Source organism: Mustela nivalis (genome assembly GCF_964662115.1).
Source record: "Mustela nivalis genome assembly, chromosome: 18".
In the NCBI taxonomy this organism is placed as follows: domain Eukaryota; kingdom Metazoa; phylum Chordata; class Mammalia; order Carnivora; family Mustelidae; genus Mustela; species Mustela nivalis.
Genome location: NC_139037.1, coordinates 35,312,954 through 35,339,399, shown reverse-complemented (window position 1 = coordinate 35,339,399; position 26,446 = coordinate 35,312,954). Strand labels below are relative to the sequence as shown.

At 41.7% G+C, this 26,446-nt stretch overlaps 1 protein-coding gene across 1 annotated transcript in view; it reads right to left on the bottom strand.

Moving 5' to 3' along the window:
• Positions 1–2,356, bottom strand: part of LOC309853174 (histone-lysine N-methyltransferase SETMAR-like) — a 31,258-nt gene extending 28,902 nt beyond the window's left edge. Inside the window, exon 1 of the mRNA XM_082711022.1 lies at positions 2,018–2,356. Coding sequence (XP_082567148.1) covers positions 2,018–2,083 — 66 coding nt within the window. The 5' untranslated portion in view covers positions 2,084–2,356. The remainder of the gene's footprint in view (positions 1–2,017) is intronic.
• Positions 2,357–26,446: the final 24,090 nt, after the last annotated feature.

Genomic DNA, 26,446 nt, shown 5'->3' with positions numbered 1-26,446 from the left:
CAGTGGGGAGCCTGCTTCCCCATCTCTCTCTGCCTGCCTCTCTGCCTACTTGTGATCTCTCTGTTTCTGTCAAATAAATAAACAAAAATCTTAAAAAAAAAAAAAAAGAACTAGAAAAAGAAGAGCAAACTAAACCCAAGCCAACATAAAGAGGGAAATATTAATATTAGAGATAAGCAAAATAGAGAATAGAGAAATAATAAAGAAAATCAATAAAACAAAAGTTGGTTTCTTTGAAAAGATGAACAAAATTGACAAGCCTTTTGCTAGAGACAAAAAAAGAGGGAAGACTTTATTACAGATATACCTTATTTTTTTGCACTTTGCTTCATTGTGCTTCACAGATACTCTGGGTTTTACATATTGAAGATTTATGGCAACATTTCGTAGAGGAAGTCTATCACCACTATTTTTCCACCACATCTGCTCACTTTGTATCTTTGTCATGTTGCGGTAATTTTTGAAATATTTCAAACTTTTTCATCATTATCTTGGTTATAGTGATCTATGATCAGTGATCTTTGATGTTACTATTTTAATTATTTTGGAGTGCCAGGAAACACACCCATACAAGACAGAAAACTTAATCTATAAATGTGTGTGTTCTGAATACTCTACCAATTGGCCATTCCGTTTGCCTTCTTCTCCTCAGGCCTCCCTGTACTAAGAAGCAGCAATATTGAAATTAGGCCAGTTAATAACCCTACGAAGGCTTTTAAGTATTCAAGTTAAAGGAAAAGGCACACATTTCTCATTTTAAATCCAAAGTTAGAAATGATTAAGCTTAGTACAAAAGGCATGTCAAAAGCCAAGCAAGGCCGAAAGTTAGGCCTCTTACGCCAAACAGCCAAATTATAAATGAAAAAGAAGATTTCTTGAAGGAAATGGTGCTGCTCCAGTGAACACACAAATGATAAGAAAGTGAAACCGCCTTATAGTTGATATGCAGAAAATTTTGGTGGTTTGGAAAAAAAAAAATCAAACCAGCCACAAAATTCTTAAGCCAAAACCTAAATCAGGGCAAGGGCTGAACTTCATTCAAGTCTATGAAGGCTGACAGAAAGAAAAATAATGGTTGCTAGTAGCTAGGGACTAGGTGGCATTGAGAATGACTGTTTGTTTAATGGAAACAAGGTCTCACCTCAGAGTGATAAAAATGTTCTGGAATTCGATAGTGGTAATGGTTGTACAATGCTGTAAAAGTATTAATGCCACTGAAGTAGACCCTTTAACATGGTTCAAATGGTGAATTTTATCTTTTTTACCACAATGAAAAGTATCAATTGTATTTCTATACATAATGAAATTGATAAAACAAAAATTTTATTTTTTTTAAAGATTTTATTTATTTATTTGACAGAGATCACAAGTAGGCAGAGAGGCAGGCAGGGAGACAGGAGAGAGGAGGAAGCCGGCTCCCTGTTGAGCAGAGAGCCCCAAGTGGGGCTCGATCATGACCTGAGGTGGAGGCAGAGGCTTAACCCACTGAGCCACCCAGGCACCCCTGCTGCGGCCCTTTTTGTCACTGCAAGCATCTAATGAGAACAAAGCAACCCTGCGTGGCAGGAGGGGCGTTCGGAGCCTGGAGCCTGGACTCGGGAGTCGGGCACACCGGGCATTCTCGTCGCGGCAGAAGGGGACTGAAGGGGCCGTGCTCGTCCACTTAGGCCACTGTCCCCACACTCCCGCCGCTGTCACCCAGAGCCGGCCAGGCGACTCTGGGAGGCTCCGGAAGGGCGCCCGGTCCGCTCCCGACAAACCCACGCCTCCCTCCCGCGCCACGGGCTGCAGGACACACACAGTTGCCCGGCTAACGCCTCCAGGTGGGGACCAGCCACTCAACCCCGGGAGTCCCCCTGGCATCCCCTCGGCTCAGCCCGGCCTCCCAGCATGGACACCGAGCCCACGGGCCAGACCACCCGGCGAGGCGGCCTCTCCACAGCCAACCGCCGCCGACAACGGCCGCCTGCCCGCGCTCCCGCCCCGCCGGCCCCCGGGTCCGGCCCCCGGCGCCCACCTGTTGGTCGCACTCGGGGCACGATTTGGTGGCCATCTTCACTTTCTTGGCTCTAGTTGCAGACATGCTCTTCTCCAGCGGCGGAGGCAGCAGCTCCGGCTCCTCCGGCTCCTCCCCTAGTACCTCAGCGGCCCAACCTCCACCGGCCGGGTCCCCACAGCCCAGACCCAAGCTTGAAGGGGAGCGCGCGCGTGTGCGCGAGCCCGGGCGGAGCCTGAAAGCAGCGTGGGCGGGGCAAGGCGTGCACCCGCCGCGGCCACGGGCCTCTCAAGCCTGCTTCGCGGGACCGCGAAGCGCGCTCCCACCGGCACCGCTCAGGTCCTCGAGAGCTTCCAGATTCTCACGAGAGGAGACCTCCCGCACCGTCCGGCGGCGCGGTTATAGCCACGCCTTCTCACAACCCCGCGGACGGCGTGGGGGCGTGGTTAGGGCGGGACTCGGCAGTAACGGGCGTCGGGTTTGACCAACGAATGCACAGAAGGGCGGGCCTGGTGCGGGGCACGCCCTCTCCCCGGGAGGAAGGAGAACGTGAATGAAAGAGGTGGAAGGGAAAGTGCTTACACAGGTCCTGGCATTTAATACACTTAAAAAATGCCAGCAACTTTAATCATTGAGAGACTGTAACAGACATCTGGTTAACGGTGTGGACCTAGGGTCAGATATTGAAAATTCATTCATTTATTTAATTAAGGCCCACTGTCAGGCAAATTAAAGGCAGAAGAGCACACTTTAGGTATTTAGAACCAGTACTTACTGTCCACGATGAAAGACCACTTTTTAAAAATCCATCGGTCACTGATAGTTAACTAAATTAAGATTAAAAATAAGTTACACATAGAGGCGCCTGGGTGACTCAGTGGGTTAAGCGTCTACCTTCCGCTCAGGTCGTGATCCCAGGGTCCTGGGACAGAGCCCTGCTCAGCAGAGAGCCTGCTTCTCCCTCTCCTGCTCTTCCCCTGCTTGTGCTTCTCTGTTTTCTCTCCCTCTGTCAAATAAATTAATTAAAAAATAAATTACTCATAGATTGGAGAAAACTATACAAAACGCAATTTCATTTTTAAATGTGAAATTCAACAGACATAAAATCACATTTCAACAATCAGAACAGGGAGGAAATAATTTAAGAAACTGTATACTTTGTTTAGAGAAAATTTGTTAATTGACATTTGTTACAGTGAATGGCTATTACCCTAAGTTTTTGTTCTACAATCGTAACTAAAGCAGATATGAGTGAAATTCTATTCCCTTATTAAATGCCTATAAGCACACTTGGAATTAATACATTGAGCATAAATATTTAAAGATTTCAGTGACAAATGATACTGTTTCTTGTTTGGTCATTTATCTAAACTAGGTTGTGTTGATAAAAGCATTACTTACAAAGGAAAATTTATGTCTATACTAGTTCTAAGTTCTCATCGTAAAAAAAAAAACAATCTCATGGAGGTATGTTAATGGAAATGGAAGAATAGATTTTAAAGCAGCTTCAGTAAATTCATGGTTCATTCTTTTTTTTTCTTCATTTTTTTTCATCATATTTCATTCTTAACCTTTACCAAAAATGAACTGATGATGTATTTTCAAAATTCATATTCAGTCCTCATAAGTGGCTAGGTCCAACAGTTTATCCCATACAGTAATAATTAAAATTTTAAATACCTTTTAATAAAAGAAATGTGTTCCAGATCTATGATTTTGCTTTGCAGAAATCTTCTTTTGTTTTAAAATAAAGATTTTTATTTATTTATTTGACAGAGAGATCACAAGTAGACAGAGAGGCAGGCAAAGAGAGAAGGGGAAGCAGGCTCCCCACTGAGCAGAGAGCTGGGCTCATGACCTGAGCCCAGAGATCATGACCTGAGCCCCGAAGGCACAGGCCTAACCCACTGGGCCACCCAGGTCCCCCTAGCAATCTTCTTTTAAGGGAAAGTACAATTCAAACTGTTCTATCATATTTGTAAAATATTTAATTACATATTTTCACAGGTGTGCAATGTCAAGTCTTATTGATAATGTTTTTTTAATTTTTTTAAATATTTTATTTATTTATTTGACAGATACAGATCACAAGTAGGTAGAGAGGCGGGCAGAGACAGAGAGAGAGGAGGAAGCAGGCTCCCTGCTGAGCGGAGAGCCCGATGTGGGGCTCGATCCCAGGACCCTGGAATCATGGCCCGAGCTGAAGCCAGAGGCTTTAACCCATGAGCCACCCAGGTGCCCCAATAATGTTTTTAAAATATGAAAATAACAATATATAATATCTGTTCCTCCAATTCTTCTAAGTTCCATTTTTGTTCTTCCATCTTAACTGCCATATGTTAACTGCCTTCCTTCCTTCCATTAAAATAGTAAGATCCAAATATCACCCACAAAATACTAGCAAACTAAATTCAGCACATATTAAAAGATGTATAGATCTGGGGGGAAAAAAACACGCTGTTCTAATACAATAACATGTTTCAAAAAAAAAAAGTTTTTACATCATGACCAAGTGTGATTTATTCCCAGAGTGCAGGGATGGTCCTACATACAAAAACCATTCAATGTAATAAACTATAGGAGTAGTAGTTTTCTAATATCTTTCCCTCAAAGAGCCTTGATTTTGAAAACACTGGTGAGTAAGAGTATCCATTTTGGAAGTCCAACAGTCCAGCGGAGAAGTTCTAGCACATCCTCGGAGAAAGAAAAAAAAAAATCCAAAATTGGATCTGAAGAAATCCATTGCACTGAAGTAGTAAGAGAAATAGTTTTAATTTATCTGTGTCTCCATTCCCACAGAGTGGCACAGCTTTGTACCAAGAGGAACACCTTGGCCTGCAATTTCTCCCACAGCAGAAAGTGAGAACATGTGAGTACCCATCCTCCCCAACTATGTGAGACACTGCCAAAGAGGTCCACCTTTTTCTTACCCCATCTGGAATACTGAGGTAAGCTGTACACCTGAACATGAGGAGAGAATAGGAACACAGCAGGCAGGGCTTAGAGTGCATCACAGAGACATGGAAAATGCTTAACTATTTTGTGGACTCCATTACAAGGGCCACCACAAACCACTAGTGAGGTCTTGCCTGCAGATTCCCCTACTGGCCCACAGGCATCCCTAATGCTCTCCACACCTCACCCACATAACCAGCCCCCCCAAACACTCGTACCTTGTGGTCAGTTCCCTGTGTGTGCCCAAGAGAGTGGCAAGTGAAAGCATTGGCAGATGGCTCATGAACACGGAAAACTGTCCCAACTCTGCAAGACTGTGAAAAAGCAAACAAATTAAAACATTCACCGTTATCTTAGGGAAAGTAAAGCTAAAGCTCTCAGCAGTAGGTCCAGCTTTGCAAAAAGAAGGCATATAATTGGGACGCCTGGGTGGCTCAGTTGGTTAAGCAGCTGCCTTCGGCTCAGGTCATGATCCCAGCGTCCTGGGATCGAGTCCCACATCGGGCTCCTTGCTCTGCAGGGAGCCTGCTTCTCCCTCTGACTCTGCCTTCCACTCTGTCTGCCTATGCTTGCTCTCGCTCGCTCTCTCTCTGACAAATAAATAAATAAAATCTTTAAAAAAAAAAAAAAAAAAGAAGGCATATAATCTTAAGAATGCCACACACACACACACAAAGAGAGAGAGAGAGGGAGAGAGAGAGAGAAAGGGAACAAGAAGTGTAGAGCAGGCATACACATAGAAAAGGTTTGAGGAAATCCCAGAATCCCCAGGCAGGCCAACAGAAATTATTTCTCTCCCAAAGCCAGACAGTAAAGACTGGAGGAGGTAATCACTTTTTCAAATGCCAAGACAGTAATCCAACACTTCAAGGAACATGAAAAATGAAGGAAATATGAAACTACCAAAGGAAAACAATAAATTTTCAGTAACCAACCCAAAAGAAACGGAGATCTATGATTTGAATAAGATGAAATTAAAATAGTTGCTTTAAGAATCTCAGTAACTTAAAAAAAAAAAAAAGAATCTCAGTAACTTACAAAGAAAAACAATTCAATAAAATCAGAAAAACAACACGGGAACAAAATGAGGAGTTTAACAGAGAGACAGAAATCGCAAAAAAAAAAAAAAAAAAGAACTAAACATTCTGGAGCTAAAGAACACTATGGATGAACTGAAAATTGCAACATCAACAACTGACTTGATAAAAAGAAAGAATCTCAACTTGAAAACAAGTCACTTAAAATTATCTATTCAGAGATCAACAACAACTGAAAGAATAAAAAGGAGTGAAGAAACACTACGATTATGAAATACCATCAACTGAAACAATTTCTAAATTTTGGGAATACCAGAAGGAAAGAGAGGGAGAAAGGGGCAGAAAACGTATTTAAAGAAATAATGACTGAGGGGACACCTGGGAGGCTCAGTAGGTTAAGCTCAGGTCATGATCCCAGGGTCCTAGGATCGAGTCCCGCATGGGGCTACTTGCTCAGCAGAAAACCTTCTTCTCCCTCTGCCTGGCACTCCCCTGCTTATTCTTTCTTTCTCTCTCTCTCTCTGACAAATGAATAAAAATCTTAAAAAAGAAAAGAAAGGAAGGAAAAAAGGGAGGGAGAAAGGAAGGAAGACTGGGAACTTCCCATATCTGGAAAGAGATATAGGCAGCCAAGTTTATGAAGCTCATAGGTCCCCAGACAGATTCGACCCAAAGATATTTTCTACAAATACATTATAATAAAAAAAAATCTCAAATTGAAGAGAAAATATAAAAGCAAAAAAAAAAAAAAAATCTCCTCACATACAAAGTAAACTCCATAAAGCTATCAGTGTCATTCTCAGCACAAACCTTGCAGGCCAAGACAGAGTAGGGTGAAATATCAAAGTGCTGAAAGAAGAAAACCAAGAGGGGCACCTGGGTGGCTCAGTGGGTTGAGCCTCTGCCTTCAGCTCAGGTCATGATCTCAGGGTCCTGGGATCGAGCCCCGCATCGGGCTCTCTGCTCAGCAGGGAGCCTGCTTCCCTCTCTCTCTCTCTGCCTGCCTCTCTGCCTACTTGTGATCTCTCTGTCAAATAAATGAATAAAATCTTTAAAAAAAAAAAAAAAAGAAGAAGAGGAAAACCAAGAATATTCTACCCGGCAAAGCTGTCATTCAGAAGTGAAGGAGAGATAAAGAATTTCCCTAGCTATTTAAGGCTGAGGGAGTTAATCATTAATCATCACTAGATCTGCCGTAAAGGAGTTCCTCAAGCTGAAATGAAAGGATACTAACTACTGACATGAAAACATGAAAAAAAAACCATATTGGTAAAGGCAAGGATACAGTAAATTACAGAATACTCATCCTATAATTTGATGTTTTAGAAATCACTTAACTTTAGGGGTGCCTGGGTGGCTCAGTGGGTTAGGCCTCTGCCCTTGGCTCAGGTCATGATCTCAGGGTCCTGGGATTGAGCCCCACATCGGGCTCTCCATTCAGCACAGAGCCTGCTTCTCCCTCCCTCTCTGCCTGCCTCTCTCTCTGTCAAATGAATAAATAAAACCTTTTTAAAAAATCACTTAAGGCGCACCTGAGTGGCTCAGTGGGTTAAAGCCTCTGCCCTCGGCTCAGGTCGTGATCCCAGGGTCCTGGGATCGAGCCCCACTTCGGGCTCTCTGCTCAGCAGGGAGCCTGCTTCCTCCTCTCTCTCTGCCTGCCTCTCTGCCTACTTGTGATCTCTGTCTGTCAAATAAATAAATAAAATATTTTTTAAAAAATCACTTAAGTTTAATGCAAAGGTTTAAGAACAAAGCATTAGATAATTATTGCTTCAATAGTTTGTCAATGGATACATAATATAAAATGACAGATGTTGTGACATCAAAAACAAAATAGAGGGAGAAAAAGGGTAGTTTCTGTATGCAATTGAAGTTAGAATACACTGGTATGTTTATGTAAACCTCGTGTGAATATTATTCAGTTGTGAGAAAAAAAGGAAATCCTGCTATGTGTGATGATATGCAGGAGCCTAGAAAATGTAATGCTTGGTGGAATAAGCCAGACAGGTAAACACAAATACTGTATGATCTCACTTATATGTGGATCCTGAAAAACAAAACAGAACCATAAAAAGGTCTAACTCATAGTAACAGTAAAATGGCAGTTATGATGGTCTGGGGAATGGGGAAAGTGGAAAGATGCTGGTCAAAGGGTACAAGATTGCCACTGAAGGATGAATAAACTTTGTGGATCTGATGTACATACATCACGATGATTATAGTTAGTAATACTGTCTTGTATACTTGAAATTTGCTAAGAGAGAAACTTTAAGCATTCTCATCTCTAAAACAAAAGGTAACATAAATATGCAACATGATGGATATGTTAATTAATCTGGGTGGTAAGCATTTCACAAAGTATATGTATATCAAAGCACCACATTACATATGGTAAATATATACAATTTGAGTTGTCAATTATATCTTAATAAAGCTGGGGAAATGGAACGTACCAGATTAGTAGAAAGAAGGGGGAAACCACATGACCATTTTGACTGAGGCAGAAAAAGCATGTTGACAAAAATCAACACCCTTTCATGATAAAAACACTCAACAGAAAACAAGTGTGGCTGTGGATGGGAGAAATTGGAACTCTTGTGCATTGCCTCTGGAAAGGTAAAATGGTGCAGCTCCTGTGGGAAGCAGTATGGAGCTTCCTTAAAAACTTCAACATAACATTACCATCTGATGCAGCAGTTTCATATGTGGGCTTGGACGCAAAGGAATATGAAGAACACACTCAAACAGATTTTTTTTTAATACGGAGATTTTTATTCTTCCAACCTTTCATATAAAGTGACTTCATTTTTTTCTTCAAATTTTTATTTAAATTCTGGTCGGTTAACATACCTTGCAATATTTGTCTTGGGAGTAGAACTCAGTGATTCATCACTTGCAAAAAACACCCAGTGCCTCACATGACAAGTGCCTTCCTTAATGCCCATCACCCATCTAGCCAACCCCCCAACCACCTCCCTCCATCAACCCTCAGTTTGTTCTCTATCCTTAAGAGTCTTTTATGATTTGTTTTCCCCCTCTCTCTTTTTTCCCCTTCCCATATGTTCATCTGTATTGTTTCTTAAATTCCACATATGAGTGAAATCATATGATATTTGTCTTTCTCTGACTGACTTATTTTGCTTAGCATAATCTACTCAAGCTCTATGTACATCATTGTAAATGGCAAGACTTCATTCTTTTTGATGGCTGAGTAATATTCCATTGTGTATATACACCACATCTTCTTTATCCATTTCACGGAAATCTTGGCTCTTTCCATACTTTGGTATTGTTGATAATGCTGCTATGAACATCGGGCTGCATGTACCCCTTTAAATCTGTATATTTTTATCCTTTGGGTAAATACCTAGTAGTGTAATTGCTGGATCATAGGGTAGTTCTACTTTTTACTTTTTGAGGAAATTCCATACTGTCAGATATTTTTATACCAATTTTCAGAGCACCATTCATCACAATAGTCAAAAGGTAGAAACAATCCAAATGTACATTTGTGAGTGGATAAGCAAAATGTGATATATACATATAATAGAATTTTATTCAGCCATAAAAATGAATCAAATTTTGATATATGCTACAGCAGATCTTAAACACATGCTTAGTGAAGCAAGACAGACAAAAAAAGAACAAATATTGTAAAATTCCATTTATATGAGATACCTAAATTAGTCAAATTTATAGACACAGAAAGCAAAAAAGTAGTTACCAGTGTCTCAGGGGAGGGAAGAGGGGAAATTTTTTGTAGATCTTTCCCAGTCTTATTGAAATGTACTTGACACATAACACTGTGTAAGTTTAAGGTGTATAACATAATGATTTGCCATGTATATACATTGTGAAATGATTACCAGAATAAGTTTAATTAATATCACCCCACATACTTACATTTTTTTCCTTGTGATGAAAACTTTTAAAATCTACTCTTAGCAACTTGCAAATATATGACACAATGTTATTAACCATAGTCAACATGCTGCACATCACATCTCCGGAACTTTTTTATCTTACAACTTCAAGTTTGTTATCTTTCAATCCCCTTCACTCATGTCTCTCCTCCCCTACCCCCCACCCTTGGTAATCACCAGTTAATTCTCTGTTTTTATAAGTTTGTTTATTTGGTTTTTTGTTTAAGATGGCACATATAGATAAGATCATACAGTATGTTTTCCTGTGTCCCTATGACCCTCTCCCCCTGTGTGGGCTTTGACATCTCACCCTGACTCATACTACCTCCATCTCCATTGCGTGTGTGCTTCTCACACAGCTCAGGCTCTAACACTCCATACCAGCTGCGGCTGCTGCTATCGCCCCAACACACACAGTTGCTCTCCTCACTCTTCTTAAACCTGAACCTTCTTAAACCTTCTTAAACCTGTGCTGACTGTTGCCACTGCACTTTATGGACGCCTTCTTTACCCAGCTGGATCTCCAACACTCCACATCGGTGACCATAGTTGCCCTCTTCATCCCACTTGACACCCAATAGCACATGGACCTTCCTATGATTGCTCCAACCCCATGTGTGGATACATTCTTTATTCTTAGAACCCACATCTTGCCCTGGGCCTTCAGCACAACTGTTCCCACCCCCATTTGCAGACTCCGACATTCCACCCCATGCTGCAAAGATTTCTTCCTACCCTTTCTTGTGCAACCTCTGACCAGGCTGTTTCTCAACCCACATGGACTTAACTCACGTGGACTCACCTAATGGTTTTGGACTGAACTGTTCAGGAAGAAAGAAAGGAAGAAAGGACAAAGGGAAGGCAGAAAGAATTGATGGATAGAAGGAAGAAGGGAAGGTAAAAAGAATGGAAAGAAAGAGTTATTTTCTGTTATAGCTAACATGATTTTTTAGTTACAGGATATATAGAGTACAGTTTCTGTTTTGAAATTGAGCAATTTTAGAGCAATTTTGAGTTCACAGTAAAATTAAGCAGAAGGTACACAGATTTCCCACATACTCTGCCCCCGCATACACAGATCCTTCCCCACTGTCAAAATCTGGCAACAGAATAATATATTTATTATAATCAATGAAACCACATTGCCACATCATTGTCACCCAAAGTTCCTAGCTTATGTTATTGTTCCTTCTTGGTATTGTACATTCTATGGATTTGAATAACATGTGATGATTTATATCCACCATTACAGTATCATACAGAATAGTTACACTGCCCTAAAAATCATTCATGTTCCGTTTTTCCCTCCTCCTCCTTAATCCTCAGCACCCACTGATGTTTTTACAGTCTCCTAGTTTTGCGTTTTCCAGAAGGCCATGTCATTGGAATCATGCAGTATATAGATTTCTAAGATCAGCTTCTTTCATTGAGTAATGTGCATTAAAGTTTTCTTCATGTCTTCTCAGGGCTTGATAGCTCATTTCTTTTTTTTTTTTTTTTAAGATTTTATTTATTTATTTGACAGACTGAAATCACAAGTAGGCAGAGAAGCAGGCAGAGAGAGAGGTGAAATCAGGCTCCCTGCTGAGCAGAGAGTCTGATGTGGGGCTCGATCCCAGGACCCTAGGATCATGACCCGACACAAAGGCAGAGGCTTTAACCCACTGAGCCACCCAGGCACCCCGATAGCTCATTTCTTTTTTTTTTTTTTTTTAAGATTTTATTTGTTTATTTGACAGAGAGAGACAGAGAGGTCACAAGTAGGCAGAGAGGCAGGCAGAGAGAGAGAGAGAGGGAGAAGCAGGCTCCCCGCCAAGGAGAGAGCCCGATGTGGGGCTCGATCCCAGGACCCTGGGATCATGACCTGGGCCGAAGGCAGAGGCTTAACCCACTGAGCCACCCAGGCGCCCCAGCTCATTTCTTTTTAATGCTATTATGTGCTATCATGTTATTAGCATTTATCCAAGTGACTTAAAAACTTATGTCTATACAAAAACCTGCACACAGATGTCTATATCAGCTTAATTCATAATTGTCAAAACTTGGAAGCAGGTAAGATGTCCTTCAATGGATGAAGGTGAATAAATGGTGGAGCATCGAGATGATGGAGTATTACCCTGAATGTGTTTAACTTTGTAAAAAACTGCCAAACTGGGTCACCTGGGTGGCTCAGTCAGATAAACACCTACCTTTGGCTCAGATCATGGTCCTAGCATGTCTGGGTCAGGCTAACTGCTCAATGAAGAGTCTGCTTCTCTTTCTGCCCCACTCCCCGCTTTTGTGCTTGCTGGCTCTCTCTCCCTCTTTCCCAAATAAATCAATAAAGTCTATTTGAAAGAAAAGAAAAAGAGGGGCACCTGGGTAGCTCAGTGGGTTAAAGCCTCTGCCTACATCTTGGGTCATGATCCCAGGGTCCAGGGATCAAGCCCCGCATCAGGCTTTCTGCTCAGCAGGGAGCCTGCTTCCCCCGACCCTCTCTGCCTGTCTCCCTGCCTACTTATGATCTCTGTTTGTAAATAAATAAATAAAATCTTGAAAAAAAAAAAAAAGAGGGGCACCTGGGTGGCTCAGTGGGTTAAAGCCTCTGCCTTCAGCTCAGGTCATGATCTCAGGATCCTGGGATAAAGCCCTGCATCTGGCTCTCTGCTCAGCAGGGAAACTGCTTCCTCCTCTTTCTCTCTGCCTGCCTCTCTGCCTACTTGTGATCTCTGTCAAATGAATAAATAAAATCTTAAAAAAAAAAAAAGAAAAAGAAAGAAAAAAAGAAAAGAAAAAGAAAAAAACAGAAAAGAAGCTGCCAAATTGCTTTCCAAAGTGGTTGTACCATTTTGCATTCCCACCAGCAATGAATAAGAATTCCTGTTGCTCTATATTCTCATCAACATTAGGTGTTGTCAGTGTTACGAAAGTTAGCTATTCTAACAGATGTGCAGTGGAATTTCATTGTTTGTTTTCATTGCATTTCCCTAATAACATATGATGTGGCTTTAGGCTTCATTTGTTGTTCTTTTTCTAGCTTCTGTAGGTGTAAGGTTAGGTTGTTTATTTGAGATTTTTCTTGCCTGTATTGCTATATATTGCTCTTGTTGCATCCCAGAGGTTTGGACCATTGTGTTTTCATTTTCATTTGTTTCCCTGTTTGTTTGTTGTTGTTGTTTTTCATTTGTCCCTTGATTTTGTGGTTGACCCATTCATTGTCTAGTAGCATGTTGTTTAACCCCATGTCTCTGTGGTCTTTCTAAATTTTTTCTTTTTTTTTGTTTTTGTTTTTGTTTTTGTTTATAAGATTTTATTTATTTATTTGACAGACAGAGATCACAAGTAGGCAGAGAGGCAGGCGGGGCGCGGGGGGGGGGGGGAGCAGGCTCCCCACTGAGCAGAGAGCATGATGTGGGGCTCCATCCCAGGACCCTGGGATCATGACCTGAGCCAAAAGCAGAGGCTTTAGCCCACTGAGCCACCCAGGCGCCCCCTTTCTAAATTTTTTCTTGCAGCTGACTTCAAGTTTCATAGTGTTGTGGGCAGAAAAGATACATGGTATGATCTCATTCTTTTCATATTTGTTGAGGCCTGATTTGTGACCTAATATGTAACTGATTCTGGAGAATGTTCCATAAGCACTTGAAAAGAATGTATATTTTCCTCCTCTAGAATGAAATGTTCTGAATGTATCTGTGAAGTCCATCTGGTCCAGTGTGTCATTCAAAGCCACTGTTTTCTTGTTAGTTTTCTGTTTTGATGATCTGCCCATTGATATAACTGTGGTGTTTAAGTCCCATACTATTATTGAATTATTATCAATCAGTTCCTTTATGTTTGTTATAATTGTTTTACATATTTTCATGCTCCCATGTTGGGTGCATGAATATTTACAGTTAGATCTTCTTGTTGTATTGTCCCCTTTATTATCATCTCTTGTTACAATCTTTGTTTTAAAGTCTAATTTGGGGGGCCTGGGTGGCTCAGTGGTTAAGCCGCTGCCTTCGGCTCAGGTCATGATCTCAGGGTCCTGGGATCGAGTCCCGCATCGGGCTCTCTGCTCAGCAGGGAGCCTGCTTCCTCCTCTCTCTCTCTCTCTGCCTGCCTCTCTGCCTACTTGTGATTTCTCTCTGTCAAATAAATAAATAAAATCTTAAAAAAAAAAAAAATAAAAATAAAGTCTAATTTGTCCAATAAAAGTATTTCTACTCTGGCTCTCTTTTGACATCAATTTGAATGATTAATGTTTCTCCATTCCCTCACTTTCAATCTGCAGGTGTCTTTGGGTCTAAAATGAGTCTCTTTTAGACAGTATAGAGATGGCTTTTGTTTTTTTTTTAATCTATTCTGAATATCATAAGTCTTTTGAATGGAGAGTTTAGTCCATTTACATTCAAAGTAATTACTGATAAATATGTATTTAGTGCCATTTTATTATGTGTTTTGTCATTGTTTCTGGAGATTTTCTCTGATCCTTTCTTGTTTTTTTTTTTTTAAAGATTTTATTTATTTATTTGATAGAGAGAAATCACAAGGAGATGGAGAGGCAGACAGAGAGAGAGGGGGGAAGCAGGCTTCCTGCTGAGCAGAGAGCCCGATGCGGGACTCGACCCCAGGACCCTGAGATCATGACCTGAGCCGAAGGCAGCGGCTTAACCCACTGAGCCACCCAGGTGCCCCTGATCCTTTCTTGTTTTTATCACTTTGGGTCTCTCCTTTCCCCTCAAAGAGTCCCCTTTAGTACTTCTTGTGGGGCCTGATTTAGTGGTCACAAACTCCATTAGTGTTTGTCTGAGGAACTCTTTATCTCTCCTTCTATTCTGAATGATAGCCTTGTTGGTTAGAGTATTCTTGGCTACAGAGTTTTCTCATTCATATCATGCCACTCTCTTCTGGCTTGCCAAGTTTCTGTAGAGAAATTTCCAGCTAGCCTTATCAGTTTTCTCTTGTAAGGTAAGGGCTTCTCTTGTCTTGCTGCTTTTGAGATTTTCTTCTTTATCACTGTATTTTGCAAATTTAATTATAATATGTCTTGGTGTTGGTTTGCTTTTATTGACTTTGATGGAAGTTCTCTGTTCTTCCTTGTTCTGGGTGTCTGTTTCCTTACCCAAATTGGGGAAGTTTTCAGCTATTAGTTCAAATAAATTTTCTGATACCTTTTCTCTCTCTTCTTCTGTATCATGAATGTTGTAACATTTGATGGAGTCACTGAGTTCCCTAAGTCTATTTTTGTGTTCCATAATTCTTTTTCTCATTTGTTCAGCTTTACTGCTTCCCATTATTTTGTCATCTATATCACTTATTTATTGCTCTACTTCTTCCAGCCTTTTGTTCATTGCATCAAGCCTGTTTCCAATCTCAGTTATTGCCTTCTTCATTTCTGGCTGATTCTTTTTTAACTCTTTTATCTCTGTGATAAGGATCTCCATTATGTCTTCCATTCTTTTTTTAAGCCCAGTGAGTATCTTTATGATTGTTGTTTTAAATTCTCCATCAAGCATGTTACTTACATCTGTTTCATTTAGATATCAGGCCATGGCCTTATCTTGTTCTTCCATTTGAGGTAAATTCCTCTGTCTTGGCATTTTGTATAAATCTTTGCCTTCTTCTCTATGTTAGAAAGCCTATTGTATTACCTGCTTCTGAAAGTAATGGCTTTGTGAAGAAGAGGTCTTGCAGGTCCAGGGCCTGGTGCTTCAGGGAGTGTCTCTGGTGTGTGATACATGTATTCTGCTGTTGTAATTTGGCTGCTCTGTCCTTCAGGCCAGTTGTCTGCAGAGGCTCTCCTTGCCTGCAGTGGGCAGCATTTTGCCCTTGGCTAGAATGGGGCAAGTTTTAACTAGGTGTGCTCTGGTCTGTTAAATGAGACTGCATACTACTTCCATTAGAAATGAGGCTCTGAAGAACTCTCTGGTCAGGCGTCATACTGCATGCAAGCAGGGTTTCATGCTGGTCTTCCAGATGCCTTTTATTCTTTTTCTTATCTAAGTGTTATAGCTAGGACTTCCAATACTACATTGAATAAAAGTGGCAAGAACGAGCATCCTAATCTTGTTCCTGATTACAGAGGAAGTTTTCAACTTTTCACTTTTTTTTTTTTTTTTAAAGATTTTATTTATTTATTTGACAGAGAGAAATCACAAGTAGATGGAGAGGCAGGCAGAGAGAGAGAGAGAGAGGGAAGCAGGCTCCCTGCTGAGCAGGGGCTCGATGTGGGACTCGATCTCAGGACTCTGAGATCATGACCTGAGCCGAAGGCAGCGGCTTAACCCACTGAGTCACCCAGGCGCCCCCAACTTTTCACTTTTGAGTATGATGTCAGCTGTAGATTTGTCACACAGGGACTTTATTATGTTGAGGTACATTTCTTCTATACACACTTTGTTGAGAGTTTTTATCATAAATAGATGTTGAATTTTGCCAAATGCTTTTACTGCATCTGTTGAGATGATCATATGACTTTATCCTTCGTTTTGTCGTGTATCTCCTTGATTGACTGTTGGATATTGAACCATCCTTGCATTCCTACAACAAAACCTACTTGATCGTGGTATGTGATCCTTTTAATGTATTGTTACATTTTGTTTGCTAGTATTTTGTTGAGAATTTTTGCATCTATGTTCATCAGGAATTTTGGCCTGTAATTTTATTGATTGATTGATTGGTGTCTTTGTCTGGTTTAGGTGTCAGGGTAATGCTGGCCTCATAGAATGAGATGGGAAGCATTCCTTCCTCTTCAATTTTTTGGAATAATTTGAGAAGAAAAGTATAAATTATTCTTTAAATGTTTGCTAAAATTCCCTTGTGAAGCAGTCTGGTCCTGGATGCTTGTTTGGGGGAGTTTTTTGATTACTGATCCATTTTCATTATTAGAATCATTATGTCTGAATTTTCTTTTAAAAAACATTTTATGTATTTGTTTGTCAGAGAGAGAGCACAAGCAGGGAGAGCTGCAAGCAGAGGAAGAAGCAGGCTCCCCACTGAGCAAGGATCCTGATACAGGACTCATTCCCAAGACCCTGGGATCATGACCTGAGCCAAAGGCAGTTGCCCAACTGACTTAGCCACCCAGGTATCCCTGAATTTTCTATCTTCCTGATTCAGTCTTGGTAAGTTGTATGTTTTTAGGAATATATCCATTTCTTCTAGGTTGTCCAATTTGTTGGCATATAATTGTTTATAGTGGTCTTTTATGATCCTTTGTATTTTTTGGTATTGGTTGTAACTTCTTCTCTTTCATTCTAATTTTATTTATTTGGGCTCTTTCTCTTACTTTTTAAAGATTTATCTATTTTAGAGGGAGGAGGGAAAGATTTATTTATTTTAGAGAGGGGGGGTGAGTGGGGAGAGGGGCAGAGGGAGAGGGAGGGAAAGAATCCTCAAACAGAATCCAAACTGAGTGCAGAGTTTGACACAAGGTTCAATCCCAGGACCCTGAGATCATGACCTGAAATGAGATCAAGAGTCAGATGCTCGGGGTGTCTGCGTGGCTCAGTGGGTTAAAGCCTCTGCCTTCAGCCCAGGTCATGATCCCAGGGAACTGGGATTGAGCCACACATCGGACTCTCTGCTTAGCAGAGAGCTTGCTTCCCTTCCTCTCTTTCTGCCTGCCTCTCTGCCTACTTGTGATCTCTGTCTGTCAAATGGATAAATAAAATCTTAAAAGAAAAAAGTCAGATGCTCAACCAACTAAGCCTCCTAGGCAGCCCCTTCTCTTTTCTTTTTGATGAGTCTTGTGAAAGGTGTATCAACTTTATCTTTTCAAAGAATCAGCTCTTAGTTTCATAACATTTTCTATTATTTTTTGAGGATCCCATTTCATTTATTTCTGTACTGGTATTTATTTCCTTCCCTCTACTAACTTTGGGCTTTATTTTTTTCTTCTTTTTCCATCTTTAGATGTAAGATTAGATTGTTTCTTTGAGATTTTTCTTATTTCTTGAGGTAGGGCCTTTATTGCTACATAATTCTTTCTTGCAACTGTTTTTGCTGTATACCATAGATTTTAGAGTGTTGTTTTCTCATTCTCATTTACCTCAAAGTATTTTTTATTTCCTCGTTGATTTCTTCATTGACTCATTGGTTGTCTGAAAGCATGTTTTTTAGTCTCCACATTTGTGTTTTTCCACTTTTCTTCTTCTTTTTTTTATTTTTAAAGATTTTATTTATTTGTCAGAGTGAGCACAGGCAGACAGAGTGGCAGGCAGAGGCAGATGGAGAAGCAGGCTCCTGCTGAGCAAGGAGCCCGATGTGGGACTCCATCCCAGGACACCGGGATCATGACCTGAGCCGAAGGCAGCAGCTTAACCAACTGAGCCACCCAGGCGTCCCTCCACTTTTCTTTTTGTAGTTGATTTCTAGCTTTACACATTGTGGTTGAAAAGGATGCTTTTTTTTTTTTTTTAAAGATTTTATTTATTTATTTGACAGAGAGAGAAATCACAAGTAGGCAGAGAGTCAGGCAGAGAGAGAGAGAGAGAAGCAGGCTCCCGCTGAGCAAAGAGCCCGATGCGGGGCTCGATCCCAGGACACCGAGATCATGACCTGAGCCGAAGGCAGCGGCTTAATCCACTGAGCCACCCAGGCGCCCCGAAAAGGATGCTTGATATGACTTTAATCTTCTTAAATTTATTGACACTTGTTTTGTAACCTAATACGCAATTTATCTTGGAGAATGTCCCATATGCACTTGAGAAGAATGTGTATTATACTGTTCCTAGATGGAATATTCTCTCTCTGTCTCTTTCTCTCTGTGTCTCTATTTCTCTATATATAAATAGGTAGATATAGATATATAGATATTAAGTCTATCTGTTCTAATGTGTTTCTTCCTTAATCTTCTGTCTGGATGATCCATCCATTGACATAAGTGGGGTTTTAAAATTCCCTACTGTTACTGTATTACTGTCAATTTCTCTATGTCTGTTAATTTATATATGCTTTATATATTTAGGTGCTCCTATTTTGAGTGCATAAATATTTATAGGTGTTATCTCTTCTTATTGGTTTGATCCCTTTATCATTATATAATGCCATTCTTTCTCTCTTATTACAGACTTTGGGGGTTTTTAAAAATTTATTTGACAGAGAGAGAGAAAGAAAGCACAAGCAGAGGGAGAGGGAGAAGCAGAGTCCCCGCCAAGCAGGGAGCCTGATGCAGGGCTCAATCTTAGGACCCTGAGGTCATGACCTGAGCCAAAGGCAGACACTTAACTGACAGAGCCACCCAGGCAACCCAAACTATCCCCATTTTTTAAAATTCTTTTTTCTTTCTGCTGTTCAGTTTGGGAGAATTATACTAGCTTGTCTTCCAGATAACTGATTTATTCTTCTGCATCATTTTAAAAAGATTTTATTTATTTATTTGACAGAGAAAGACAGAGAGAGAGGGAACACAAGCAGGGGGAGCAAGAGAGCAAGAAGCCAGCTTCCTGCTGAGCAGGGAACCTGATGCGGGCTCAATCCCAGGACTCTGGGACCATGACCTGTGCCAAAGGCAGTCACTTAACAACTGAGCTACCCAGGCACCCTTCTTTTGCCTCATTTAATCTGCTCTCATCCCTCTAGTGTAATTTTCATTTCTGTTGTTATAGTCTTCAGCTCTGATTGGTACTTTTTTATATTTTCTATCTTTTTTTTTTTTAAAGATTTTATTTATTTATTTGACAGACAGAGATCACAAGTAGGCAGAGAGGCAGGCAGAGAGAGAGAGAGAGAGGAGGAAGCAGGCTCTCTGCGGAGCAGACAGCCTGATGCGGGGCTCGATCCCAGGACCCTGGGATCATGACCTGAGCCGAAGGCAGAGGCTTTAACCCACTGAGCCACCCAGGTGCCCCTATATTTTCTATCTTTATTGAAGTTTTCGCTGTGTTCATTCTTCTTCTGAGTTTGGTAAACATTTTTATGACCATTACTTTAAACTCAGGTAGATTGCTTATCTTCATTTCATTTAGGTTATTTTTTTTTTTTTTTTGAGATTTTGTCTTGGTCTCTCATTTAGAACATTTTTCTCTCTTTCCTCATTTTGCCTAACTTTGTGTGTTTGTTTCTGTGTATTAGGTAGTAGAGATGTGTATCCCAGTCTTGAGGGACCAGTCTTATATTAGATATGTTCTGTGGAGCCATCAGGAGCCATCACTTCTGAGCATTTAGAAGTTCCATCCCTGGCCACAAAAGCCAGGTGCTCCAACTATGTCCCCTTTGTGGGATGCATGTACCCTCCTCATATGGCAGAGCCACAGTTGTTGTGGCCACACTAGTGGGGGGAGGTGGCTCCTGTCTCAGCTGGCTATGAAGACCAACTTTGACTGCTGCAGGTCCACTGGTAGGCAGAGTTATCATTCTGTCAGCTATGAGGGCCAGCCAACCCCAGCAGGGTACTGTGAGGCTTTCAGCAGGTCATGCCCCTTGGCAATAGCAATCCAGAGGGAAATTCCAAAATGGCACCCACCACTGCTGGGATTAGCAGAGCAGAATGAGCTGCAAAAAAGGGTGTTGCCAGTTTCAGTCCCTGGAGAGAGGCCCAGCTGCCTCCTGCCTTTCCAGCAGTTTCTCTGATTCATAAATGGGTCTCCTTCACCTATGATCTATGTACTTTCCCATCTGATGTTTTTGTGCTAGCTTCTAGATCACAAGCCCTTCAAGAGGGGATTTCCTGGGTACCTGGATGGCTCAGTTGGTTAAGCAACTGCCTTTGGCTCAGGTCATGATCCTGAAGTCCCAGGATCAAGTCCCACATTGGGCTCCCAGCTCCACAGGGAGTCTGCTTGCTCCTCTGACCTTCACCCCTCTTATGCTCTTTCTTACTCACTCTCTCTTTCAAGTAAATAAACAGAATCTTTTTAAAAATTTTTTTAAAAAAGTAGATTTCCCTAAGTTCTATAGTTTTCCTTGAAGTATTCTCTGTTAGTTTTCAAAGACGGGTTTTTGCCAGCTCATCTCTACTGTGTAGGATTTGTTTGGGGTGCCTGATTTGGAGCTTGAATCTTTCACTCCTCAGGGAAAAATTCTATGCAATTGAGTTCCCTTCTGACAGTAGAGCACTGCACCTGGAATGTAGTTTTTTCCTTAGCATCACCACATCTCTGTCTCTTCTCTCCATCTCAGTGCCATCCTCTTCATTCTGTTCATCCAGGTTCTAGGTTCTCCTTAGAGATAGTTATTCTGAATGCAGGTGTGGATTTGTTGTACCCATGGGAGGAATTTAGGTCAAGATCTTGCTAGCTATTGTCTTAAAATTTCTCCTTCTGTTTAACATTTTAAGGAATTGTCAAACTGCTTTTCAAAGTGGTTGAACTATTTTTCTATTGTCTGGTTGAACTATTTTTCTATTGTCTCTTTAATCTAACAGTCTTTCTTTAAAATATTGTTTTGAAAAGAAAAAATATTTACAACTATATGGTGACAGATGTTAAGTAGACTTATTGTGGTGATCATTTAGCATATATACATATGCAAACCATGTTGTACACTAAACCTGAAACTAATACAATGTTATATGTTAATTATAACTTGTTGATTTTTTAAAAGATTATTTTGATTTTGAATTTATTTCTCTGTGGGTTGTTTTAATGTTTGTTTGTTTCTTTCTTTAATTTATAATCTTTACCCCCTGTGTGGGGCTAGAATTCACGACCCCAAGATCAAGAGTCACATGCTCTACTGACTGAGCCAGCCAGGTGCCCCTTCTTTGTGTTCTGTATGTAAATGTCATTTATGTTTTAACAGTTTTATGGTTTCATTAGTTAGTTTACCTCCACAAATAATACACTACAGTCCTAGCTATTGATTGGTAATTTTGGCTTTTCTTGACAAAACAAAACCAAAAATAGTAAAGTTTCTTTTGTCATATTAGGGTGAAAAATAATAAATTTTCCTTTTCTAACTTAGCCCATGATATTAAACAGCATATATTGTTTAAAACTTAATTAAAAACTTAAATAATGGGCGCCTGGGTGGCTCAGTGGGTTAAGCCACTGCCTTCGGCTCAGGTCATGATCTCAGAGTCCTGGGATCGAGTCCCGCATTGGGCTCTCTGCTCAGCAGGGAGCCTGCTTCCTCCTCTCTCTCTCTGCCTGCCTCTCTGCCTGCTTGTGATCTCTATCTGTCAAATAAATAAATAAAGTCTTAAAAAAAAAAAACTTAAATAATTACCAAATTAGGATCAGCTTAACTGGGTAGTTCTGGCACAGAAATTCTCATGAGGAGGTTGCAATCAAGCTATGAGCTAGAGCTCAGCCATCTGAAGCCTTGACTAGAGCTAAAGGATAGGCTTCCAGGATGACTCATAGTCATAGCTGTTGACAGGAAGTCCTAGTCCCCTGCCCCATGGATCTATCTACAGTGTCCTCATAACATGTCAGGGGATTCCCTCCAGGTCAAGTGATCTAAGAGAGACAGCAAGGGTAACGTTTTGTTTCCTTTTGTAACTAAGTCTCAGAAATCACAAACAATCATGTGTGCTGTATTCTATTCATTAGAAGTGATTCAACAGGGACGCCTGGGTGGCTCAGTCACTTAAGTGTCTGCCTTCGGCTCAGGTCATGATCCCAGGGTCCTAGGATCGAGTCCCAGGCTCCTTGCTCAGTGGGAAGCCTGCTTCTCCCTCTGCCTGCAGCTCCCCCTGCTTGTGCTCGCTCTCTCTCTCTCTCTCAGTGACACGTAAGTAAATAAATAATCTTTTTTTTAAAGGGGTGGGGGGAGAAGAAGAAGAAGCAAGTCAACAAGTCCAGTCCTCACTCAAAGAGAAAGGAATTAAGCTCCATTTCTTGAAGGGAGGTGTATCAAAGAATCTATGAATTTCTTTTAAAACTATCATACTGGCTGGGGTGCCTGGGTGGCTCAGTGGGTGGGGCCTCTGCCTTCAGCTCGGGTCGTGCTCTCGGGGTCCTGGGGTCGGGCCCTGCATCGGGCTCTCTGCTCAGCAGGGAGCCTGCTTCCCCTCTCTCTCTGCCTGCCTCTCTGCTTACTTGTGATCTCTGTCAAATAAATAAATGAAATCTTTAGAGAAAAACAGAAAGATAAAACTATCACACTGGCTGATGGCAGGGGACCCCATTCCTCACCATGGGGGCCTCTAAGTAGGACTGCTTGACTGTCCTTTTTTTTTTTTTTTTTTTTTTTTTTTTAAAGATTTTATTTATTTATCAGAGAGAGAGATGGGGAGAGAGTGAGCACAGGCAGACAGAATGGCAGGCAGAGGCAGAGGGAGAAGCAGGCTCCCTGCTGAGCAAGGAGCCCGATGTGGGACTCGATCCCAGGACACTGGGATCATGACCTGAGCTGAAGGCAGCTGCTTAACCAACTGAGCCACTCAGGAGTCCCTTGACTGTCCTTTTGACAGGGCAGCTGGACTTCCACAGAGCAGGTTATCCAAGAGAGAACATGAAGGAATCCACTGTCTTTTATGGCCTAATTTCAGAAGTTATACTCTGTCATTTCTGCAATATCCTATTGGTTACACAAGTCAACCGTTTTTCAGTGTAGGATGGTACTAAATAAGGTCGCGTATCCCAGGAAGCAAGGATTATTGGAGGCCATCCTGGATGCTGGCCACCACAGGTACCCAAAAAAGCAATAATTAATTCTGCCAGGGCATGGAGAGTAAGCAATAATTGATTCTGCCAGGTCTTTCTCTTTATGTCACAAGGGAAGTGACATAAAGATGGGCTTTTTGGTGCTCGCTTCGGCAGCACATATACTAAAATTGGAACGATACAGAGAAGATTAGCATGGCCCCTGCGCAAGGATGACACGCAAATTCGTGAAGCGTTCCATATTTGAAAAAAAAAAAAAAAAAAAAAAGATGGGCTTTTTGGGTCCCACTACCCCTAAGAAAAATAGGAGAAATCAGGGGAGATCATCTAGTCTGTCCCTGACTTAAAGACAGAAAGACAGGTGTTAGAGGAGTCCACTTTCCACTGGCTTTTGATTCTATCACCAGTTTTGCTCAAGATCTTTTATGCATGCTACTAAAGTGGCTGTATGTGCTCTAGTCTCACAAGAAGCAATTAGACCAGGCAGGAGTTTCTTTAATAACAGCTATTAAGTACCCGATGAACCAAAATGGCTATTCAAAGCCACTTTTTGTTCTCTGGAATAATTAGGACGTGAGCTTCCTCAGGGAGATACGGAGAATTGAGATGCAGCAGCACCACCTTTATTCCTGTCATTGCTTTAACATTCAGAACACAGAGTCTCTACCAACCTGTCTTTTACAGCTTTTACATTTTTGGTGGGAGAACAGAAGAAGAGCAGTGGGAAGCTCAGCAGATTTTTAAAATACAAAATTTCCTATTTCTCTCAGAAAACTGAAAATAGCTCTTGAGTTATAAATTAGAAGTCTTTGTTCTTTCTTGTTTTGCTTTGTCTTTTTTTTCCCCCCCCCAAAAAAAGCCTTGGAATTATCACAAGGCTGCCAATGTGGTCGTGTTTATGCTTTTTATTTTGTTATAAGCTTTGCATACTTCTACAAAGGAATAATTTGCAAACAATAATAACAAATATAAATTCAAAGAACTGTCCAGGCAAAGAAAAAGAGGATGAAAATCCTCATCTTTGGTCAGAAATGAGACTTTTTTTTTCCCCTCCTACATAGACAATAATGCTCTGGGTCAGGGAACACTCATTGCAGAAAAAGCCTCAGGCTCACAGTGACTCAAGAAGCCCGCCCTCCCTTACAGGCGGATACCTCTGGACAGTCCAAGCCATGCACCAATCTTTGCTGAGCACTGAACTCAGCCCACTGGCCTGCCCTAGACACAAAGGGGCCTCTAGAGATATCCATCCCTCGCTCTGCCTCCTTTACTTTTTCCTCTCAGAATATTAGATTCTATTTATCGGGCAACTACTCTGTGTCTCTGCTTTACATTAACTGTCCCTCTTCTTTCTCAAACCCTGCAAGGTGGTATCATGAACCTCATTTCACCATTAAGTAAAGTGAAGCTCAGGGGGTATATTCATCACGAATCTTTCTTTTGCTGAAACAGAAAGTTCAAACTCAAAATGGCTTAAGCAAAGAGTATTTATTAGTTCATGTAACCAAAAAAAGCAAAGCATATGATGGGCGTCAGGCACGCCTGGGTCTATGTGCTCCTGTGAACCACCAGGGCCACATTTCTCTCCCTGACCCTTGTTCCTGTACTCTTTGCAAGCAGGCTCTTCCTTCCTCGTGTTCTAGAGATGGCTCAGGCAACCAAATGTGCTACATTTCATTAAGTGTGGCAGCTATGGAGGTGCTCTATTTGGATTGTCCTTCTAAAAGAAGTTGCCATCCAGCTGTAAGGAGCCTCCAGTTGGACCACCTTCAGGATCCATGCCCTTCCTTGTCAACTACATGCCAATGACTGGGCATGGCATGAAGTCCTAGCACCTGGTCACTTCTGCCCGGCACAGGACTCGACTCCTCTCTGGGTCAATGTTTGCTCCAAAGCTCCCTTTGGATTGGCTGAGAATGTCAGGTCTGACTGTGCCTGAAGGCTCCCTCTTTATCTTTCACATGCCTTACCTTCTGCCATAAACAAAGCTGTCGTACTTCATAAACTTTTTTTTTTTAAAGGAAAAATCCTTTATTTATTTGACAGAGAGAGATCACAAGTAGGCAGAGAGGCAGGCAGAGAGAGCGGAGGAAGCAGGTTCCCCGCCGAACAGAGAGCCCGATGTGGGGCTTGATCCCAGGACCCTGGGACCGTAATCTGAGCCGAAGGCAGAGGCTTAACCCACTGAGCCACCCAGGCGCCCCAAAGCTGTCGTACTTCAAAACCACCTCAGCACCTTCCTCCCTCTGGAGTCAACTAACATCTCTCATCTCTCTGGCTCCCAACCCCACATGAGGCCGATGTCCTGGGTTCACCAAGATCCCCTTGGATCCCTTTGAACTTTCACTGGGCTCCTCTAACACCCATCACCTACAGCTGTGCTCAGGCAGTGTTCTCAGAGCCTCAGTTAGCCCTTCACCCTACCTGAACATTCAGAAGGCCCAGGGCCTAGGTTCCTCCCACGCTTCCTCTCCTGACTGATAACTGGCAGATTGAGAGTTTCAAAGCTAACACTCTCTGCTTCTAGGCAGACCTTCTTTTTTTCTTTTTTCTTTTGAAGATTTATTTATTTATTTGAGAGAGAGAGAGTGAGAGCATGAGAGAGGGGAGGCTCAGAGGGATACGCAGACTCCCGGCTGAGTGGGGAACACAATGTGAGACTCCGGGATGGTGATCTGGGCTGAAGGCAGACGCCTCACAGACTGAGCCACCCAGGCAGCCTGGGCAGACCTCCTGAAACATAACCCACCGTCTAGGGCTCCTCTGCAGCCTCAGGTCGAAGCTACTACCCTATATAGGACCTTGTCTGGGATCACACCTTGCCTGACTTTCTTACCTACACTACCCTGCTTCTCTCCCACTTCACTTCCCATCTGCCCTGAGAGTACTTCCTTAATAAATTACCCACATATGAATCCTCCTTTAGCAGGCTTCTCAAGAATCCAACCAAGAATTGGCAGCTGGGGGGCGCCTGGGTGGCTCAGTGGGTTAAGCCGCTGCCTTAGGCTCAGGTCATGATCT